Source organism: Perna viridis, chromosome 4, assembly GCF_037379345.1.
Source record: "Perna viridis isolate PV_CMFRI_1.1 ecotype Kerala chromosome 4, ASM3737934v1, whole genome shotgun sequence".
Lineage (NCBI taxonomy): Eukaryota > Metazoa > Mollusca > Bivalvia > Mytilida > Mytilidae > Perna > Perna viridis.
Genome location: NC_142448.1, coordinates 41,910,274 through 41,933,835, shown reverse-complemented (window position 1 = coordinate 41,933,835; position 23,562 = coordinate 41,910,274). Strand labels below are relative to the sequence as shown.

Here is a 23,562-nt window from a genome sequence, read left to right as displayed (position 1 = left end):
AACACTTGCTTCCCAGTAACCGGAAATATGTTTTCTAATTAAGGTTGAAGACGGACATTTATTTTCCGGAAAGTATAAAAACCGAAATGCAAATGGGTTTTCATAAACATATTTCGTAAGGCAAGGTTTTTTTCGAGTCGTCATTATAAAAGAATTCAAACCAATCTTTCAAAACTCGTAGGACAAGTTTTCTTATCGATTCACTTATAGTATTTGTAAATTCTACACAGACAAAGAACACATTCAAAGGGAAATAACCGATTAATTTGATTGAATGTTCATTGTCTAAAAATAGAAGTGTACTAAGCTGATTCATCCAGAAAACATAAACAAGAACACGTTCAAAATGGGTAAGTTGATGATGAAGATTAAGATTACTTTTTACCTTTTTCATTTCAACCTTTCTGTCAAGGACAAAGAGGTAAAGTTGCCTTTAATGAAATTTGAAAATGAAAGTAGATAAATAATTTACTGAACAATGTATATGTATTATTAGAGAATGATTAATCAATATCCCCAAGTATATGTTCTACAGCCATCAGATATTATTCCATATGTTTCCTTTTTGTTGAGAACTATTTCATTAACTTGGCATATCAAGGGTCAAAGTACCTTGCTTACATTCCAATCCACGGAGCACACAGTCACACATGTTCCCCTTACTGCTTCATGTTTTTTCCCATTTAATCATCATATACTGGCAGTAATCCCTTTTGGGATTCAGGGCTAGAATATTTTTTAGTTTTGACCTCCACCGAGGTAAAAACAAAAAAAAAACAACTCCAGTGTTGAATCCCTAAGTATGATATAGTGAATTAGTCCCTGAAACTCCCCAGTGAGCCTTAAGTCAAAATTGGTGATAGTTATAGTGTTCATTTAATATACACTCAGTTTATTTTTTAATTTGATTTGGTAACAACTTAAATCAGAATTTTCTGTATGTGAATTTATGAATTATATTGTATGGATGTGTCTTAATTAACAACTATATCAGTACAGATCAAGATACACAATGTTTTTTTTTCAAAGGTGACACTCCAGATGCCAAAACAATGGAAGATACTGTTGATACTTTCCCATTCAGTTTTGGGAAGAAGCAAGTGTAAGTATTCTTCATTTTAATATGACCTGCTGCAATTGCTTTGGGTAAAAAAATGTGATTTACATGTAACAATTTAGTGTTATTGATATTCAGGACTATATAAACGTGGGGTAGAATTAGCAACTTTATGAAGTTTTTTTTTACTTTTCACTCTCCATCTGAGTTACATGAGTTTCAACACTGAAAAAAATGTGGTAATGGTACAGAAATATTAATGTGCTTCAGCTAAGAGCTATTTATTAAATTCACTCTGTCTGAATTAACATAAAGTATTATTAAGATATTGGTGATTGATTGAATGCTCTCAGTGTAATAACTGAAGATATTTCACATGTGAATATAAAGAGAATGCATATGGTGAGTATGTCAAAAAGACAACAACCCTGCCATAAAGAAAAATGTCAGCTTTCCAAAAAATTAAAAAGTTCAGTCTTGTAACTGTAGTTCCAAAATGTCACAATTTGCTCTTTTGACGTATATGTTGTTTGATATCGTTAATGGTTCAGGAATTTGATGAACAAAATGTAGTCACTTGATTGTGCCAGGAATACTAGAAGAAAAATTTTACTCATGCACAGAACAATTTCAGGCCCTCATTAAATCTTTAGGTTCTCATAGTTGGATCCAAGGGGGCCTCAGGAACCTGCTTCATCTTATGCTTGAAAAGTTTGGTTGATAATATTATAAAAATTGAAAAATAAGGGGCGCCCAATAGGCAAGTCAGCCCTCCCCTTTCAGAATTTCTGGATCTGCTACTGGTTAGTCTGCACTTGTAATCATATTTTGGTTATTCACCCATTAAGATTAATATTATTCTATAACCTTATCCTGTTATTGTAATGTACAACATCATATATCAAAGTTCAATGTGCTTATGTGCTTTATAAATAGTTATGGTTTGTTTGAACAAACAAAATGAATATTTAATTGAATGAGAAAAAATACAACCACACATTTTCTGCTTTGAAGTATTATATACAAAAACACATATATTTAAAACAGTAAATAATATTACAGTTAAAAATATACTATTTTAGTAGCTTTTAATATGGTCCTTGCTATGATGAGACTCTATGCATAAATTAACGTGTTTAAGTAAAAAACATTTTTGATTTTGATGGGGATGTTTGCTGCTTGGATTGGTAAAAATTATCCTTTTTATTTCATGCTGCTCAAGCAAATGCCAACATATACATGTAACATGAAAAATATTTATTTTTATGCCAAACACTCATTTTTTTCAAAACCACAAAAATAATTTCATTTTTTTATTTGATGCATAATTATAATGTGAAAGTGGTCTAAACTGAACCATGAAAGGAACAAAAACCTGTTTAAAACAGATACTTTTTAAAGTAATTTTATCTCAGTTTAAATGTAATTTGAACCATATTAAACTATGCGTAATTTAATATGTTTAAGGAACGACTGTTTGATTCTAATGGTGGGGTGGTGACTGGCTGTTCAGGTTGGGACAGAATATTTATTTTCAAAAATTTGCAAATCAGAAATTATTTTTTTCAAATGCTGTATGGCTAGATTATTGATTTTCATTTTACTGTACAGTAGAATCTTTTTTTATTCTATTTATTGGAGGATAGAATAATGCCAATTTGTCCAGACCAAGATATTTATTTACTAAAACTGCCAGCCCCTCCCCCTTCAGAATTTAATGGTTGTCCCGATAGGAATATAAAATTCTCTAGTGTTTGATGTGTAACAAATCTTTTGGTTCCTCATCTCTTTTTTTGGGAAGCTAGGTTGTACAAAATATTACATTGTTTTTGTACTATGACCTCATTATTGATGATTGGTCCAATGTCCACTATTCAAATTATCCAAAATTTAACAACAGTTCTTGCAATTTTTGGCAGAAATAGTTTACAAAACATCCTACATATTATTTATATAGATTCCTAATTATTAGTTATTTTCCTTAGTGGATTATCAAAGTTATTTCACATGGGACTTACATATAATACTTTCTTTAAAATATAAAAACTTGCAGGGGCAGATCCAGACATTTTAAAAAGGAGCAGGAAGGGAGAGATCTAGAAAGTTGTAACAGGTGGAGTAGGAGGCTCCATTTGCCCATTATTTTCAAAATTAATACAATTTTCCAACCACTGTATAATTACAAAAACAGATCTAGGGATGAAGGCAATATTACAAAAATATATATTTACACACTATAACAAATAAAGAAGTAAACTCTTAGAAGTAAATTCAATAACTAACTTGGACTCAAATGATATTAATAAAAATATAATAATATGTTGTACCTCTGTTCTTAAGTGTCAGTCTCTGTAAGAATCAGGCAGAAGGTGAAACATGGTATGAAGAAAAAAACCCCATTTTAAAAGTTTAATTTGACTATTTGCACCATCAGAATCAAGGAAAAAAGACAAGATTTTCCATATCATTTTAGTAAATTGAGTTATGATTTCATTGAAAAGGAATGAAATGAACATTTCAAGGGCAGACAACTCTGTAAAAAAAAACCTCATTTTACTAACATTCTATTGAAAAATTTCTGTACAAATCAAGTGATGCCGAGATCAAATAATGATTTTTTTCAAGTAGAGAAAGCATCCCCGAATGAATCATTGGGGTTTTGACATGCATGTTTCTGATTTTTCCCACTTTGCCTGATTCTTACAAAAACTTATACTGAACACTTTTATTCCTTTTTCATATAGTCCTGTTAGAATTCACATGACAAGAGAAGAATTTGAAGCTGACATTTATCCGATGAACCACAAGAACAGAGGCTTTGCTGTGATTATCAACAATAAGACCTTTGACCCTGTTGTAGGTCTTGGTCCACGCAATGGTACAGATGTAGACGCATCAGCATTAGCCAATAGATTTGCAGAGTTGGGATTTGAAGTTGAGATTGAAGATGATGTTACAAGAGAAGAAATGATGCAGATCATGAAGAAATGTAAGTCCCGCAGTCAATTTTATACAAATGTACGAGTGTAATATAAGTCTATGCTATAATGTCATTATAGAAAATTATATAGTGAAGCCTGAAAAAACTGAAAATCTGTCTAAACCAGGCATTTCTTTAAGTGCTTTATATCAATTTAAATGTATTTTGAATCTGGGTAAACCCAATACCTGTCTATGCTGAACAAACTCTACAGTCTAAAAGTACAATGAAACCAAACCCCTTTTGAACTTTAGAATTGGTTTGGTTTAGACAGGTGTCCAATTTTCGTAGGTTAAAAATACATTTAAACTGATAGAAAGGGACTTTTGAAATTGGCTGATTCAGACAGGTTTTCAGATTATTCAGGGTTCGGTTTAGACAGGTTTTGCTGTATTTGTGAAATGTACTACTGGAAGACCAAAAAACTGTAAAGGTCCTTCTAAAATTAAGATAGATTAAATTAAGATAAAATAGCAATGCTTTTATACTTTGAAAAATGCAACTGAATATGAATATCTAAACTTAGTTAAAACTTGCACTATTCAACCACTTGCTTTACAAAAGCATGATTTTTCTTAAAATCACAAAATTAAAATCACATATTTTAATCTCAAATGAAAAAATTGCAACAATAATTTTATGTTATCATTTCTGAAACTCCTTTATAGTGTATACATGGTATTTTTGGGTTGAACAAGTTTTAAGTTTTTTTCATGTTGCTCAAATTTTGGCCTACATTTACATGTAACATGAGAAATATTTTTATTATACCACAGCAAAAAAATTGTTATGGTCACACAATGTTATTATTATTTTTATGCTATCAAATACTCATTTTTTTTCAAAGCCACAAAAATAATATCAAATGTTTTCATTTGATGAAATCTGCTAATGTATGCATAATTCACTGGTATATATAAAACATAATCTGAAAAACCAGACACCTTTATAGTCATTTTATCTCAGTTTAAATGTTTTCTGCACCTAAGTCAACCAAACAAAGGCAATTTAAAGAAAAAGAAAAGAAAAGAAATGGAAAACAACAGCAACAATAAATTTGCAACAAAATTGTTATAATAGACTATTGCTTTTGTAAATTATTCTTTGTACTAATATGACTATTGATGTACTGATTATGACACTATTGCATGCAAATGCTATTCAGTCACCACTGGTATATTCACACTGCAATGAAATAGGAAGGTTTGGCATGCTGTTAAACTTTGATTTAATCCGCCCTTATTTTTTGAAATGCCTGTACTAAGTCAGGACCATTGCGGTACCAGCTATTCCGGTGATGTAATATCTATTTTGTCAGATTTATTTCGGACTTGGCTTGATTATGGATTGGATTCAGTAATTTTGTTGTTACCCTTATTTTCATGAATTTAATTTAGATGCCTACATGGACCATTCAGAGAATGACTGTTTTGCCTGTGCTATTCTCAGTCATGGAGAAGAAGGTGTCGTGTATGGTAAAAATGGTAAAGTAGAAGTCAAGAAACTGCTGGAACCATTTAAAGGAAATATCTGTGACTCTCTAGCTGGGAAACCGAAATTATTCTTTATTCAGGTACAGTGTGTGAGATTTTGGTTTTGAGATTAACCCATAAAATCTGAAATTTCCCACTTTTCTCCTTAAAAAGTTACCTTATTGTAATAATATTTTGTTTTTTTAGTTGTTTAAAGGCAATTTTGAACAGATATATCTGGTAGATCCTGTGAGTTTTGTATTCACTACAGGTATTAAAGTATTAAAGTTTTATGACTTTGGTTGATTTCAGTTAAAGAAAGTTGCAGTAGTTGATTTCAGTAAAACAACATTGCAGTACTAATACAAGTCTAAGAACATTAACCCTACCAGTGCACCTAGTCCAGTTTTTAATGAAGTCCTGGTTACTACTTTTTAGCTCACCTGGCCAAAGGCCATGTGAGCTTTTGTCATCACTTGGCGTCCGTCGTCCGTCCGTCCATCGTCCGTCCGTAAACTTTTACATTTCAATCTTCTTCTCTGAAACCACAGGGCCAAATAAAACCAAACTTGACACAAATGTTCACTGGTATGAGGGGATGAAAGTTTGTGATTTTGGTGCCGATCGGAAATTCAAGATGGCCGCCACCGAGGATCTTAGTTTAACATTGGACCCTATGGGAGAAACATGTAAAAATCTTCTTCTCGGAAACCACTCGACCAAATTAAACAAAACTTGACACAAATGTTCACTGATATGAGCGAATGAAAGTTTGTGATTTTGGTGCCAATCGGAAATTCAAAATGGCCGCCACCGAGGATCTTAGTTTAACATTGGACCCTATGGGAAAAACATGTAAACATCTTTTTCTCGGAAACCACTTGACCAAATTAAACAAAACTTGACACTATTAAATGTTCACTGATATGAGGGGATGAAAGTTTGTGATTTTGGTGGCGATCAGAAATTCAAGATGGCCGCCACCGAGGATCTTAGTTTAACATTGGACCCTATGAGAAAAACATGTAAAAATCTTTTTCTCGGAAACCGCTTGACCAAATGAAACAAAACTGGAAACAAATGATCGTTGGCATGAGGAGATGAAAGCTTGTTTTCCTTCTGAAGACTGTCATTTATTCAAATTTAGTGAAACCTAACACATATATAATATGTGTGTTTTTGTTCACTACAATCTTGTGGTTACTTTCATCAACCATTGAAGCACTAAATCGAAAGGAGAGGAAAAATCTGTTTGTGGAAAGAAACATGCTTCTTATGTGTTTTTTTTTGTTGTTTGTTTTAGCTCACCCGGCCGAAGGCCAAGTCAGCTTATGCCATCACTTGGCGTCCGTCCACGACAACTTTGTTGTCGTGGACAAATTTTAAAAAAAATCTTCTTCTCTGAAACTACTGGACTGACAGGTTTTAAACGTGGCATGATTGTTTCTTATGGTGTTCTGCACAAAATGACCGTTGGGATTTTTGATCCAAGAAAAACATGGCCACTGTTACTAAAAATAGAACATAGGGGTCAGTTTTTTGCAAATAACTCAAAAACCATTGCCTTTAGCAAATTTCTGGCTAGGGTAATATTGTTCAGCATCATGAGATGGAACTATGCCCAAATTTTCAAAACGATTGGTCAACTGTTGTAGGAATTACGGCTGCTGAAACAGTTTTTTTTTGCATTTTATGCACGTGCAACTTTGAAAATCTTCTTCTCAAAATCCATTGCACAGAATTCAATGAAAGTTGGCATATATTTGCCTTAGGGTATCCCACACAAATTGACATACGGGATTGTTGATTTATGAAAAAACATTTCTGCCATTACTAAAAATAGAACATAGGGGTTAGATGGCAGTTTTTTGCAAATAACTCAAAAACCGTTGCCTTTAGCAAATTCTGGCATGGGGTAAAATTGTTAAGCATCATGGGAAAGACCTATGCCGAAATTTTCAAAACCATTCATTGACTAATGTAGGAGTTACGACCCCTGAAACAGGTTTTTTGTTGTTTCTTTTTTTTTCACATGTACAACTTTGAAAATCTTCTTCTCCAAAACCATTTAAGATCATTGAATGAAAATAAGCATAATAGTTCTTAAGTGTATTGTGCTCAAAATGAATGTTGTGATTTTTAATCTGTGAATAGGTATGGCTGCCTATACTAAAAATGGAACTTAGGAGTCATAAGACAGGTTTTTGAAAAAAATTCAAAAATTGTTGCCTTTAGCAAAATTCTGGTTCAGGTCATAAAAATGCTATGAATAATTATAGTTGATTTTAACTTAGCCTGTCTCATTCCTCAAGTTCAAATAAGCAAATGGTTAACCAGGTGAGCGATTCAGGCTCTTGTGAGCCTCTAGTTTTGTGCCTTTGGGCTTGTTACTTTACTTACTTCATGCTCTTTGTTGTGTGTGTCTATTTTCCCTGTCTGGTCGTAATCCTTGGATTATATTCTTTTGATTACCATTCCAATCCAGGTTCCCATGATTTCCTTCTGCATTTTATAAGTAAAAGATTGCAATTAGAAGAACAAAATGAGATTTGAGAACTTAGTTTTACATTTAACTATATTGTCATATACTATAAAAGTACTATTGTTTGTGGGGTACCAATTTTTGGTGGGTAGACCAAACCACGAAATTTGGTTCCCAAGGAATAAGAGATTCCCATTGATGTGTACAATGAAAACATTCAAACCACAAATTGAAGGATCCAAGAAGTTGTGTTTCTTCCCTGATCCACGAAAATTTGGTATCCATGAGTTAAAGTACTTTCACAGTATATGACTAAGCTTTAAGTTTAATTTAATGTAAACATACAAAACAAATATAGAAACCTGTTATTTATGTCAAAACTTTCTGTCATAGGCTTGTAGAGGAACAGAATTTGACGAAGGGGCAGAGTTAAATGTAGCAGATGCTAAAGGAGAGATGGAGGTTGATCAGGAAATCTCAAGTCATAAAATCCCTGCTGAGGCTGATTTTTTGGTGGCTTATTCAGTAGTACCTGGTAACCTCACACTTTTTTTATTACATGAGTTGATTTTTTATACATGTTATTCCTTTGTTGCATAGTAAGCATAAGCTATGTTATTTCAAATCAGTGAAAACTTGGATAAAACCTTTTCATTTGGTATTAATTAATCTGCAGTACAAAGTTTTACCAGTCAATACCATGATGTTATAATGCCCGGTTACAAGTTTAAAGTTACATCCCCATATTCAAACGCATTTGTGATCAAACAGTTGTCAGTGTTAAATATGGTGAGCCATACATCTGCTCCTGATGCAGAAACATGACTTGCATCACTTTCTGAAACAAAAACAAAAAAAATTCAAGGGTATGGCTCCTCAATGAAATAAACATAATAGTTGTTGATAAACTGGTCAATATCGTGATATTTAGACTGCATGTAGGACAGTCTAAATATCATGATATTGACCAGTTTACCAGCAACTATAATAAAAATAATGAATATAGATCAAAGTGGATTTGGAAAAGCATTGACCACAAACAGGCCAAGCAGACATCCTTAATTCACAGTGAATATATTTTGTTTTCTTAAGTCTACAAGAATGACCCTCCCTTACTCTTACTTGTCATTCAATTCGTTAACTTTATTAATTAAAGGTATGAAATTCTGAAGCCATATCATGAAACAAAGTGTCATTTAAGATCCCGGCCCCTAATAATAAGTAATTTTTATGTCATTGCTAATGAGGTAGTATTGATTTAACTTCGTAATGATTGAAGTTGGAGAATGTTCCGAACAGACAAAGAAAATTTAATTAAAACAAAATGTTGACCAACAAACTTAAGTTGCTGTCTTTGTAAGAATCATGCAAAATCTGAAAAATGTGATACACCCCAAAAAAGGGTACATATTTTTATTTTTGTAATTAAGTTGTTTTATGGGTCTATACTATGAAATGTATAATTATTCATTCAAGTCTGCCCGCTTTTAGGAGATAATCTACCTTGAAAATACAGTAGATTCTATTGTATTTGAGCACCATTTACAGAGTTATCTCACTTAATTTTGAAATCTACAGTGTATTCTATATAATTTTTATCTCCTAAGAGCACGGGTTATATGAAAAACCACTTGTTTATTTCTGTTTACTATGACATTTCAAACAACATTTCAAAAATAAAAATATGTAGGCTTTTTACCCATGAACCACTTTTTGCATTATCCTTAGCTGGAATGCTACTTAAATTCTTTCAGTTTCTAAAATCAGATACAGTAAATTTCTACATATCAGAGTAAAATTTTATGAGTGAAAAGTATCTCAAAATTAATAATACACTATTTCTATCATGGCAATTGAAGTTGAACTCAGTCCGGGAACAAAAAGAACCTGGAAATCATTGAATGTCAGTTTCTCAGACTCCCAATAGCTTGAACACAACTGAACAGTCTCTTTGAGTAATCGAAGGAACCCAGATTCTAGCGGAAATAAAAAAAAAATTGTAATTGAGTTCGAGCTAGCTTGGTTTGACTGTATTTCACATACCTTGTTTATTGTAGGTTACTATGCATGGAGAAATTCTATAGATGGGTCATGGTTTGTGCAAGCTCTATCTGCAATTTTAGAGAAGTATGGTACTCAGTTAGACATGGTAAGAATACTAACCCGTGTGAACAAAATGGTGGCCTACAAGTTCCAGTCAAACACGTCTAACCCATATATGAGCAAGAAGAAACAGATTCCATGTATAACGTCAATGTTAACTAGAGAACTCTACTTCTATCCCAAAGCATAGATCTGTCATGTCATTAGTTAAACTGCCTTGAACATTTTGTGCGTATGCAGTATTGGTGTCTAATACTGTTATTTGTAGTAGGAACACACATGTACTCCATCCATTAAAGAGAGGTTAAGCAAACAGAAATGTACATGTACTTCTATGTCTGGTTGAAAAAAGCATTTTCACACCAATGTAATGTGATGTTAAGCATACATATGTGTAAGGGCAAAATATCATTGTTATTTTAATGCAAATTAAGGAGGTTTACCTAAGGTAAGGGACACAACTCTTTAAAATCATTGGAACATTTGTATTCAGGATCTTTATATCAATCTCATGTAAGCATCAAAGTAACTGGGATTGATTTCATTCGGTTTCAAATGAAAGCATGACAGACTTTAGTGAAATTGAATGTGATACTAACATATCACTGACTTCATGAGTCATGTCTCTTACCCTAGGTCTACCTCGTTAAAGAAAAATACGATAATGGAATAAATATCACAGATACTTTGAAAAGGGAGGGATGCCAGCCGGGGTTCCACAGAATAAGAAGGATGTTAGCTGTTAGGACATTATTTACCATTTTTTTGTCAATTTTACACACAAAAATTACAAATTTTCCAATAAAAAGGGGGGAAGATCCAAAACCCTTTCATCCCCAGGATCTGCCACAGAATACATGTGTATAAAACATAAGATGCAAGTAAAGCATGTACGTTAAGCGTTTTTATCAATAAAAATTTATTTTCTTGATTTGTAAGATGGTATGAAGTTCAAATTTCTTTCCCAATCAAAGTGTATTTTTTCTGAATGAATTTTGAGACAGAAAAGTCAAAATTAACTTTCAAACATCATCTGTAGGTGCCGAATATAAATAAGTTGACAAATATTTAGCTCTTCTTTGATGAAGTTTATTACATTATGAAATAAAGTTCACAATTTCTTACTAATATGTATCTAAAGACCCACATGTTTAGGCCAACTTGTAGATTTGCATTCAAGCCATAATAATGCCATACACATAATTATATCTGGGGATTTCTCTGTCACACAAACATGTACCTGTACATGCCTACTTGCTTAACCTCTCTAATTTTGTAAAAAGTGTAATTATTTTTTACAACTGACCAACCGATTCAATTTATATGACAATTTTTTGTTGTTATCATGTTCTGTTTGTTTTAAATTTAGGAGCATTGTTTTTTCCCCCAAGTTCATTAAGCTTATATTAATGTTGCTTTTTTTTTTTGTTTTTGTTTTTTTTGTTTTTTGTTTGTTTTTTTTTTATGTTTGTTAATGTTTTGTTTATAATCATTTTTTACAATGTACTTAAATAAGGTCTCAGGATTAATCTCTTAATTATACATTATAAAATCTATTCCCAACCAGTTTGTTTTTGACATTCCTGATAACATGTTTCTACTTAAGTTTAAGAACTTTGAAAATGCATTATTTTGTGGATAAAAATTCTTTTGAGTTTTTGGCTCGTATTTTTTTTCTGTCACAGTATTTTTATACCTCTGCCAGAAAAATCTTGGGTATGTGAATCTCATGTTGGTCTGTCAGTCTGTTACACTTTTCAGGTGATTTTTTTAAGAACTACTGGACCAAATTTTTTCAAACTTTATCACAATGCTGTTGATTGATCATAAAATATTTGTGATATTAAAGTTATGTGTATATTTATTGCCTTAATATTTGTAATTATGGCCATTTTTTTTTTGTATTTTGGCAAGTTTCAATGCATGTGATGTCTAGATTAGCTTTTTTTAGTTAATATCAGTAGAAGTCTTTATTTTTGATAAGGTTTTCAATTATTTGAAGTAGTTGAAAGATAGTTTTTTTTTATTTTATAGAAATTATCTTAATGGTGATATTAACAATATTAGGGTTGTATATCTTACAGTAAGAATATTGGACTTCAATTTCTTAAAAATAAATGCAGCTGAAATATGAATAATAGAATTGTTTAAACTTGTTGTAAATTTCCTCATTTTAATTCTCTTAAGGAGAGGGATATTTCAGTAGAGTGGATTCTATATGCATTGTCTCCCTTTGGTAAAGAAAATAATACAATGTGGTATAATGGTTTTATTTTATTTTTTTTTATGCTTTCATTTTTTTCATCTGTCTTTTCATATTTGACCTAATATGGCAGCTTGTGTCATATTATGTAAGACATGATACTTTAGGTGTCGGTTCCTCGAATTTATGTGAATTTATGCAAAAAGTTAATATGGTCATCATTCAAGCTTTTCAAGGACCGAAGGTATTTATACAAAATGACTTAGTTAATGATGCACTGCAATGTTGTCATGTAGGTGATTTCTCAACCAATGGGAACATGCCAAACTTCCTAGAACACCTACTCTGCACCTGCATTAAATTTTCGAACAATCTTTTCTGAATTGGGTACTTCATTTCCAACGGAACAACTTTAGCCATTTATATTCCAGACCCCTAGCATGTAATGAAATGTTGCTAATGCCTGTTGCTATTTATATACAAATCATACAACAATGTTCTAAAACAATCATTTGTGAGACATCTGTATGTGTGACTACTAAGTCTACCTCAACAAAATCATTTGTCCCACCTTTTTATTTAAAAAAATGGAAAACATGTATTATAGCTTTCTTACATTTTTGAGAAGTTGGATCAGTCCATAGTAATCTCATTTAAGGGCAATTCTTTTTGCCAAAAAATCTAGTATTTATTCACTTTGTATTTAAAATAATTTGATTTTTATGCAAATATTTTATCTACAGTGAAGAGATTTTTCAAATTTTACAGTTTTTGTGTTTTTAAAAACAGCATTTGTGATTGGATTTTATTTTGTTACTCCACTTTATCAATATGCTTTTTTAAATCCATAAGCCATATTAAGGAAGCTGATCTAGAGTAAGGGACACAACTTACAAATTATGGATTCATTTTATTCAGCATTTTACATCAACCTCAGGTGAGCATAATCATAGTACCTTGGACTGAGTTTATTCTGTTTCAAATGAAAGCTTGATAGGTTTGGAGAAATTAAATACAAACATATCACTGATTTCAAGAGTTATGTCCCTTACCCTAGGTCTACCTCCTTTATCCCATATTTTTTTCTTATTTTACTGTCATTTTTTTAATAGATCTGATTATGGAAGAAGCGTTTTCATTGCATGGATATTTCAATTTTAGTAAATTTAGAAATTTCAACAATTACATTTTTTTATATCATTGTAAATATGTTTTTTTTTGTATGTGATTTAGGAACTTCTCCACAATTGAGTCTGAGTGAATCGGTGAAAATAATGGTATATGTACATGTAATATACATTGGAATAATGTTAATTATATAGCAAGGTTGTCAGAGAAAATTATGAAAGTACATGTAATGAAAAATATCATCAAATGCCACTGATTTTTCAGCTGTGTTGGAATCAGATGAATTTAAGTGTAGGTGTTTATCTTGATAGTTTAAACCCAGTTATAGTATTCTTATTGAAAAGGCTTCCAATTAGTTTATGAAAATGCAATGAATTTGATGTAGCATCTTCTCTTTAGAAAAAAAAACATACATTTGAGCATAATAAATAATAACCAGGAATGGATTTATGTGGGAAGCGTGGCTAATAATTGACAAATCATATGTTAAAACAATAGAAAATAAAAAAGGAAAGCAATGAGCAAATTGATTTTAGAAAGACAAAGTAAGCTCAACTTGTATAAATGCCCATTTTTTCTTTTAGCGAGGCAAAGTATCAAGTTATGCTTTTAAAAGTTGTTGGCATCAGTCTCTTCAAAGTCATTCACCCTTTCTTACATCAAGTCCTATATCTCTCCTGAACACATGCTAAGATTTCATGTATTCTAAGTCAACGTATATTGCACTAATAACTAATCATTATAAATTACTTTTGCCATCTAGTCTGTTTGTGTGTCTGTGGCTAGTCAGATGTGACGTCCGGTATTTTTTTGTAATCATTTTTAGCAAGGTTCTTCCATTTATTATATTACAAAATATTGTTGAAAGCTGCAAAGCAAACAAAGTAATTAAGCATATATGTAAAATTTAGGCTTTATGATATATGGTAATATTTTTAGTAGCCTTCTAGTTTTACATGCTGTCTAGTTAAAACTGGTCCTTTAATTTAATTTGTTTTCTAACATACTAGAGTTCGACACATTCTAATATTACAGCAAGTAGTATAATGAATTTCAGGAAATAGGATTAGTCTTCCCTTTATTCGATTCCTAATGAAAATCTCTGCCTGGGTTTTTCAATCAGATTTCAGATATCTCTTACTGTTATAAGGGGTCAAAGGGGCCACACTCCAAAAATTCACTTTTTTTAAAATTTTTGGTCTGATTTTGAAATTTTTACTGGATTCTTTATGAAAATCCCTGTTTGTGTCTTTTCAATCAGATTTGAGATATCTGATGGTTTTTGTGGTTTTCGAGTTCTGAGGGGTTAAAGGGACCACACCCCAAAAATTGAATTTCAAATTTTGTGATTTATTGGGTCCAAACCAATTGTTGTGTCCATAATGAACTATAAGTCCCTATGTTTAAAAATGTAATACTAATAATGTGTCCACACTTACCCTAACTCTAAGCTCTTTATTTAGAATGTTTTTAGTCAATTAACTCACAAGGGAGGCTTCTAATAAAGAAAATTTAAATACACATAGACTGAGGTTATTCTTTTGGAATCACATCAGCATATTTCCCTCTTTTTGACCAACTATTTTAATTTAGTGGTGATATCATTTTGATTTTTTTTAGGAGGGAGGGCGGTCAGAAGATAATGTGATATCCTTTTTGATTATTTTTTTTTGGGGAGATGGTTCAGAAAAAATATGTGATATCATTTTGAGGGATTATAAGAAAACGGGAAATTGTAAATCCTTGCAAATTACAAAGAACCCCTTTTTGGCATAAAATTTGTTTTGGGTTTACACACAGTGTTTGATTTACGAAGGTTGAAAATACATTTAGAGATTTAGAGATATAAAGGAACTTTTAAAAGTGTCTGGTTTAGACAGAGTTTCGGATTATTCAAGGTTTGGTTTGGAAAAGTTTCACTGTATATGGAGTGTAAGGAGTATGTTTAATTTAGACTGTTAGTACATGTAAAACAAATGGTATATAACACAACAATAGTACTGTGAATGTACTTTAATTCGTGGATACCAATTTTCGTGGATTAAGAAAGAAACACAAGTTCATAGATTCTTTAATTCGTGGTTTTGAGGCCTTCAGTATACAAATCATTGGAAATTTCTTCATTAGGAACCAAATTTTGTGGTTTTGCCTTCCCACGAAAACCACGAAAATTGGTACCCACCAACTATGGTACTTTCACAGTACATGTATATCAGTATTTGTTTATTTTATTTTAATAATCTCTTAGTAAGAATGCTATCATATTATGTATTTTGGATTTATAATCATACAAGTAGTATTGAATAAAATATTAAAAGAATCAGCTTTTATTTCTATGTATTTGAATTGTCAATGCTCTCATATTACTTTTGGTTAGTCTTATTCGTTTATCTCAGGCAAATATTTTTCACGTGAAATTTATGTTAGTCAAATTTCACATGAAATTAACGTGAATTTCACATTAAATCAACATTATTTTCACATTAAATTCACATTAATATGAATGTCATGTGAACAATTCGTGTGAATTTCATGTGAAGGCTCGATTTACCCGAATTTCACATGAACTGTGTCACTTAGTTTATTTGCTCAGTTCAAGTGAAAATCATGTGAAATAATTTTGCCTGTGTACTGCTTGAATTATATCAACTAAAGGTAACATAAGAAAATTGAAGAAAAACTACTGGTGAAGGAGTAGTTCTCGCCGGCAAGTAATTCTCGTAAACTGATTTTTCGTTCTCTACCATGAAACAAGTTCATTCCAAAATTTTAAGACAAAACGTCTTTAAGTTACTGATTGCTGATATTTTGCTCTAAAAAATGAGCTATCATACGACAACTGTCATTGGGGAATAAAATTTTGATGAGCAGATTGGCGAGAATTGGTTCTGGCTTGAAAATGACGAGATCTACTCTCTGATTAATAGACAAAAATGAAATAATTAGATTTGTAACACATCTGATTGGTAAGTGTTTTTTTTTGTGACACTTGGGTTATTTTTTATAAACTAATTTGGTACTATCTAAATCGATTGGTCTGTGATTCAAATAATTCCATTCTAGATTAGATCTTGATTAAGAATCATTTATTTATTATACCCTTGCAAACAATATTTTGGTAATAGTAATCACTCGGTCTATCTGTCAGTCAGTCTGTTCACACTCTTGTAAGCAAACCTCCTTCCTCCTAAATCAATGAATTATGAAGAAATTTTATTTGGAAGCTTAACCATCATATGTGCATGAATGAATACAACAATTGTCTGAGGACACCAAATGGGAGATAATTGAACTCTATTTAAATCAGGGCAAATTTTCATGATGATCTTGCCCACAGCATTTTCTAATTTCGACTAAAATTATTTATAAGATTGTTGATTTTTTACCAAATTATACTTGCATACCAACCCAGGACAATTAATGATTGATTTTTTATAAATACCTTGGTGTCCAACTTTGGCTTTATATCTGCGTCAACAACAGGGTAAGTTAGTCTAGTTTGCTATCGTTTGTTTGTCTTGTTTTATGTCCCCCCTACTTTGGTGCGGAGGCATATTGTTTTTTTGGCTTGTCCATCTGTCCGTTGGTCCGTCACAAAGATTGTCAGCGGAACTCCCCTGAAACTACTGAACCGAATTTTACGAAACGTGGTATGTTGTAAGAAAATCGCATGTAGTTGTGCATATAACAAGGAAATTTTGATGGCCATATTTTTGTAGGAGTTATGCCCTTTGAATTTAGAAATTTGCCAAACATCCTAATAAATTACCTTGTCAGTGCAACTCCTCGAAAACTATTGAAATAAATTTAACGAAATGTGGTATGTAGCAAGAACATATGTTATTGTGCATATTACCAGGGAATTTTGATCCCCTAATTTTGTGTGGGAGTTATGCTCTTTGAACTTAGAAATTTGTCAAAAATCCTCATAATTGCCTTGTCAGTTAAAATTCTCTGAGACTACTGAACCGGTCAGCGCAACTTCTCTGCAGCCTCTCACCCTCAACAGAATCTTATGCAGCTGTTCCATGGACGTGGTGAATACTGCAAATGGATCCAGTTTGCGGAACGGGGAATGACATTTTTTTTTACATACAAAAACAAACTTTAATTAATATTTTTTTTGTCATATTTTTTTCTGCCATTGAATATTTGCACTTTTTAAATGGGCTTTTGGGCTTTTATTTTTTCTGTCATTCCACAGTGACGTAGCCAAGATCAAATCAATGTGGAAGCCTTTCATAGCAAATAAGAGGGGAAGGGATTTATATCAGTTGGTTTCTATTGCAAGTACTTCGAAGCCTTGTAAATTAGCTTCTTGAAATACACTGTAGCTACGCCATTTTCCAGTTAGATAAGTGGATGGAGGTTTATAATTTTTTAAAATTAGAATTATCGTAGAATTTGATACTTTAAAACCTTTTACGCCACCACATCATTTTGTTGCAAGCAGTATTTCAATTTTTTTCTTGTTGACATGCAGCTGATTTTTTTTTCGGCGAACTTCATACCGTCCAACTGATTAGACCTGAGACTGAAAATTTAATAAAAATAACACCTCTATGGACATCACTTCCAAATATTATCCTAACGTAATTGTATCTTTCACATCTGCCCAATGACACTTGATTTACATCGTAGTCTTGTGTCATTTCTCATATAATTGTGCAATTTGTAATGCAAGGCTGCTTCTATGATTGATTGGCATTCTCAATGGCGATTCCAGGGGAGGGTTCTAAAAACCATTTCGTTGGAGAAAATGTTACTTAATCAAAGTTTGGACAAATTATAGCCTGGAACCCCCTTTTTCTAAATTCTTTGAACAGAACCCCTGCCCCCTTTTAAAAATTTCTGGATCTGCCCTTATTTTTGGACTGTTTCTGTTTATGCAATTTATCTTTACTAAGGCTTGTTATTCAGTGCTGATTTAGTCCTTATCCGCAAATACCACTTGATGAATATTTTGGTCAAGTGTTCAGTGTTGGGGCCATGACCTTTTTTAGCATTAAGTATGTGCTGGTATACCGAGTTCAAAAGAGTTCATTGGTACATCAATCTACAGGTAAAAGAGTGCAAATATTCATTGGTAGATTGTAATTGACACTCTGTTCGTTTAATGCTTTGTTTTTTTTTAAACTGGGGTACGCATTTGCATATTATTTAATCTGAATATATTTGGCTGAAGTAGGTTATTACAATAGTTGCATTATTATATGAAGTCAGCATTTCATGGGATACCGAATTTTGTTTCGTTGGTTTGATAAGCAATGAAATTTGGTTACCAACGAAAAGAAATTTCAGTTCGTTTGTATGATAGTTTCACGAATTCGAGAACATACATTAAACTTCATGACATTTTTTTTCGCTGGACCACAAATTAAGTATCAGTCTTTATAAAAATCAGAAGGTGATTCATGCATGTCAAAAACTCACCAAATTCTGTTTTATTTCTTTTTCAGAAACAGCTACAGACCACATAACCAGTCTTAGTTTTACATTTGGGTATTGCGCTTTTGAAATAAAATCTATATAGATTGTACATGAAATAAGCACTTTGCAAGAGTTATCGTTCTTGATTTGATTTGCTTTGGTTAAGTTGTAGGTTAAAGTGTAGTTTACTCAAAAGTTCAGATCTAAATACAGAAAAGATCATTGTCACATAAAAGATAGCATATGTAGACAAAAAAAGGCATCGTTTGTTCCGTGGGTTTTCCTACACCATGAATCACCTTACCAGAGGCAGTGTTGACTGGTACTTAAGGTTACAGACCACCAATTCAACCAATGAGCATTTGGAACGTACGCAAAAATAGTCCTACGCAGAAATTACCCCTGTTCCTCATAGTGCTGTGAAAAAAGTTCTCATCTTATTTAAAAAATTTAAACAGTTTCTGAAAGGAAAAACATTTCTGTACATTTTATAGGTGCATTTTGCTTCTTGTGATGTGAAGCCTAATCTCCATAATGATTTTTAAATATACCCCTATCTTGTGAAAACACTGGGATTTCCCATGCTATTTATAGACCCTTCACTTCCGGTGACCAGTACTGCACTGCAAGTCTGCTAACCCCACATGCCATTCTGAGGATTGTGAGCTGACATATGTAGAATCATGCTGATATATAGTCCTCTGCAGGTTAAAGTTAAGGTAAAGTCCAGAGAAGCCATTGAATATTGTGAAATTAGCATAGAAGCCTATGGAAAGTGGAATTAGTGGTTTTTAGCCTTAAATGAAAATAAATGTATTGGTATAACCATCCAGGAATAAAAGTATTTCCGCAGTAAATGTAGTACTTTAAACCTTAAAGATTATGAGAATGTTTTCTTGTTAGTTGGGCAATCAAATTTTAGTAGTTAAGCCTTCATTTTTTTTGACCCAATAAAAGAAGAAAAATATAGGTGGCATATTATATCGATATATATGTCGATATTAAGGTCAAAGGTCAAGGTCACATTTCCAAAAGAATCAGCTACAAAACATGATATTTATGACACATATAGAAAATTGTGTGGCCAAGAATACAGGTGCGGATACATAGGGGTGGGGCCTGAAAAAAGAGGGAGGTGGGGATTTTTGCATGAAATTTATATAGGGGGTTTAAGCTACCATTTAGCCATTGGTCCATATTTTGTGCACAAGTAACATAAAAAGCGGGTGTCTTTGTTGGATCAACTTCCACCTGCATGATATCAACAAAAGTATTGCCACAGAAGGTTTGATGAGTTTTGTTCCCAGGTCATTGCTGTTATAGTACTAAATTGTACATGTTGTATTTCTCACACATTAGCACTGCTTGAACCAACTGTTAAGATAAAACAACACTTCCTTGTGGGAGAGTATTCGACGATGTATATATATTAAACTTGTCTAAATCGAAGCCTTAATGATAAAAAAATCTGTCTAAACAAGACACATTTTAAATTCATACCCCTCACTAAAAGATATATCAGTTTCATATACCAAACACGTGTATAAACGTAACAAATTCTACAATCCAAAAGTGGTTCATTTTAGATACGTTTAATCGTTAAATCTACTCTGAACCCTAGTGAATCTATCCCCTCTTATTTCTAAGTTGCGGATCAAGAAGGGGGTGTAGGGGAATGGTATCCCACTTTCCATTGGAAAATTTCTCATTTTCATGCATAAAACTGACAAAAATTGCAAATAATATCCTAGCACCCATTTTTCTGAGGAACCTCGGCTCCCCTCCTTTTCAAAGTGTTTTGATCAGACCCGGTTTCCTCCTTTCGAACAGATTATATCCTCATCAAAAGATTGCCTAACTTTATGTCCTTTCAGGCCACATTTGCGCAGCAGATTATTTTTTTACGGGTATTTGTTATTGAATGACATAGCCGAAAATTGAACGTGATTTAGAGGTTTGAATGTGACCCTGGCCTTATGAGTTGTCTTTATCTATTGTGATTTTCTTGTCACACTGCAAGCTACTTATTATCACACACTTTATACAGGACTTCATTGATAGCTTACTACAGGGGCAGTTTGCATTCGAAATGCCAATTCAGGTCAACATTTTTCAAAGAGCGAAAAGAGGTATACTTGAGCACTCATTTGAATTTTACCGGATAGATGCAATTCATCGTTCTTGATTTTATTTAAATTCGACCAAGATCGCACAGAGGGTATTTTCGCTATTTCAAAGCTCTTACATTTCTGCAACACTCAGCGCCAAACCCTGCCCCTTTATGGAAATTAGTACAGTACGACTGATACAACTGCAGATTTGTAATGAGCAGTGCTCATGGCCCGTGTTTATTTTTTTTCACATCCACTGTAGTAGGGCCTTTAAACTAGTGTTACGTGCCGGCGTTATAGTTCTTCCGTTTTCGTTGTTTATTCTTTTTTTTTATGACAGACGGTTCATGACAGACGGTGCACGAGGCCGTGTCTGTCTTGGGTAAAATAGCCAATCGCTACACACTTAGTAAAAGTAGTCCAGTAAAGTTCAGAGGATCAATGAATAAATCAATCCAACTGTTTTTGTACGCAGATCCACAATCTTTGTATGATAATGTGTATTAATATATTCAAATAATACAAAAAAATCTTAAGAATCAATTACTAAATGCTAATGTGTATAGCGCAATTTTCGGGGTGATTACTGTTAATCGCACGTAATTAATCGGCGCCAAGTAATACGAAACATATTTCATGCAAATAACTCTCGACCTTTATTGTCAGCATCATATCTTGACCTACACTTAGAAATCGATGGTAAACGAAAACTTTTGACCAAACTTTACGACATACGCAATGACTTTTCATTCAGAATTGTCGACTTTCCTTTCATCTGTGGCAACATCCCTTCAGCACCTGCGTATAGAGTGTTCATATCACAAATCATACGTTATGCCAGAGCTTGCCGAAACTACGCACTTTTTGTATCGCGCTAGAATTCTAACAAATAGGCTTCTGGAACAGGGTTATGAAGCTACAAGATTGAAGTCATCACTACAGAAGTTTTATGGTCGTCATCATGAACTCCTGGATCGTTACGGTATATCCATCTGCGCCATGAAAACTGATTTGTTCAACGTGTCATAGTTTTCCTTACCTCTTTCGTCTACCCCGAACTTGACGTTTTATGAGCAACTTGCCGGGTGTTTCTAGAAAAAACAGAGGACGCTTACCCTACCAATACACCAGGTCCATGCTCCCAGTTTTTAGTAGAGTCCAATTAGCTCATTTGCTTTTGTTACTTTGTATGTATGATTTTAGTTACTTTATGCTCTTTGTTGTGTATGTCTGTTTTCCATGTCTGGTCGTTTACCCAGGATTAGATTATGCTGATTACCGCTATAATCGTGGTTCTCTTCATTACTCTTTTAATTCCACTCCTTTAGCTGTAAAACAAAAGAAAATACGTTCTTATATACACTCGTCATCCATTGAAGAACTGGGATTTCTTCCACTCGTGTGATATCCCAGATCTTCAATAGAGACACATGTAAGAGCCTAATTGATTAGTCTGCGGAGTTCGATCATAGTCCTCTCCAAACAGAAAATGGTTGCTTCAATCACAATGTACTTCAATGAGGCGCGAAAGACGAAAGAGTCTCAGTGTCAATTGTATAAAAAAAAGCGAAACTTTACCAACTGCGTCGGAAAAACAAAAGTCTGAGAATATTCTTAACTTCCATGGTAGCTCCAATCAAAGTATTCGAAATACGAGACGTCAAATTTCTCATACTTAATTAATTTTTCAAGTTTTGTGGCGATGGGGCCTGGTTTGTGCACCACAAACTAAATTTAGCTAAAACGGATTCAGTCTCGTTAGTAGAGACTGTTAATAGCGTTCTGTAGATCAAACGAAAATGCACAGAGATCTTATTACACCATGACCTTATAACACTCAACTGAGATTAATTTCAATCCCATACAAGTACGGAATGCACTCGCCAAATATTGTAAGTAAGTAAGTTGATTTGAGATAAGAACGGTAATAGTTCACTATACATTGCATTTTTTTTTTACATCAATCACTTAATTACGAGGTTGAAATTACCATTTTCTCTTACAGTTAGGCGTCTGGTACAGGGTTATGTTGCTACAAGATTAAAGTCATCACAATGAACTTGTGGATCGTTAAGGTGTATCCATCTGCGCCATGAAAACCGATTTTTAACCGTGTCATAGTTTCTTTTAGTTTAAACATATTTTATTAGTAATAAACAAAATGGATCAGACACAGGTAAAATAACATACTAATGAAGTGTTCTCCAGAAATTATGATAATTACAACAAAGTAAACGCACAAAAATTCACTTGTGTTATTTAAGCTTTATAAAGTTAAGACGAGACAGTAAAAATATAACATTAGATGATGTGGTGAGATGTGATGTGATGTGATATGTACTAATTCAGCTCAAGCAAAAAGGAATCTTTTAGTGCATCTAACGAAGGAATGAACACGGTCCAATACAACCTGATATTGTTTTTCTGATAGGTTTTCTGCAAGACCAACAAGTAGATGTAGATCTATATTGCAAAATTCAAGAACCCACTGTAGGTCGCTCATTAGTTTCGTTCATGCATTGTTATAAAGAGGGCATACAAAATGTTATAGTAAGCAGTCTCGTACGTATGACGACATTGGCACGACGGACTTAAC

At 32.8% G+C, this 23,562-nt stretch overlaps 1 protein-coding gene across 1 annotated transcript; it reads left to right on the top strand.

Moving 5' to 3' along the window:
• The first annotated feature begins 91 nt into the window (after window positions 1–91).
• Window positions 92–15,745, top strand: LOC148620135 (caspase-3-like). Its single transcript, XM_088580733.1, has 6 exons — window positions 92–350; window positions 1,030–1,102; window positions 3,802–4,046; window positions 5,435–5,610; window positions 8,385–8,526; window positions 10,049–15,745. Exons 1-6 carry the CDS (start codon window positions 347–349, stop codon window positions 10,282–10,284), a joined length of 876 nt encoding a protein of 291 aa, XP_088436859.1. The 5' UTR covers window positions 92–346; the 3' UTR covers window positions 10,285–15,745.
• The last annotated feature ends 7,817 nt before the right edge of the window (window positions 15,746–23,562 follow it).

Coding starts and splice junctions, on each gene's coding strand:
- LOC148620135 (XM_088580733.1), top strand. Junction 1,103..3,801: donor AGTTTTGGGAAGAAGCAAGT/GTAAGTATTCTT, acceptor TTTTTCATATAG/TCCTGTTAGAATTCACATGA. Junction 4,047..5,434: donor GATGCAGATCATGAAGAAAT/GTAAGTCCCGCA, acceptor AATTTAATTTAG/ATGCCTACATGGACCATTCA.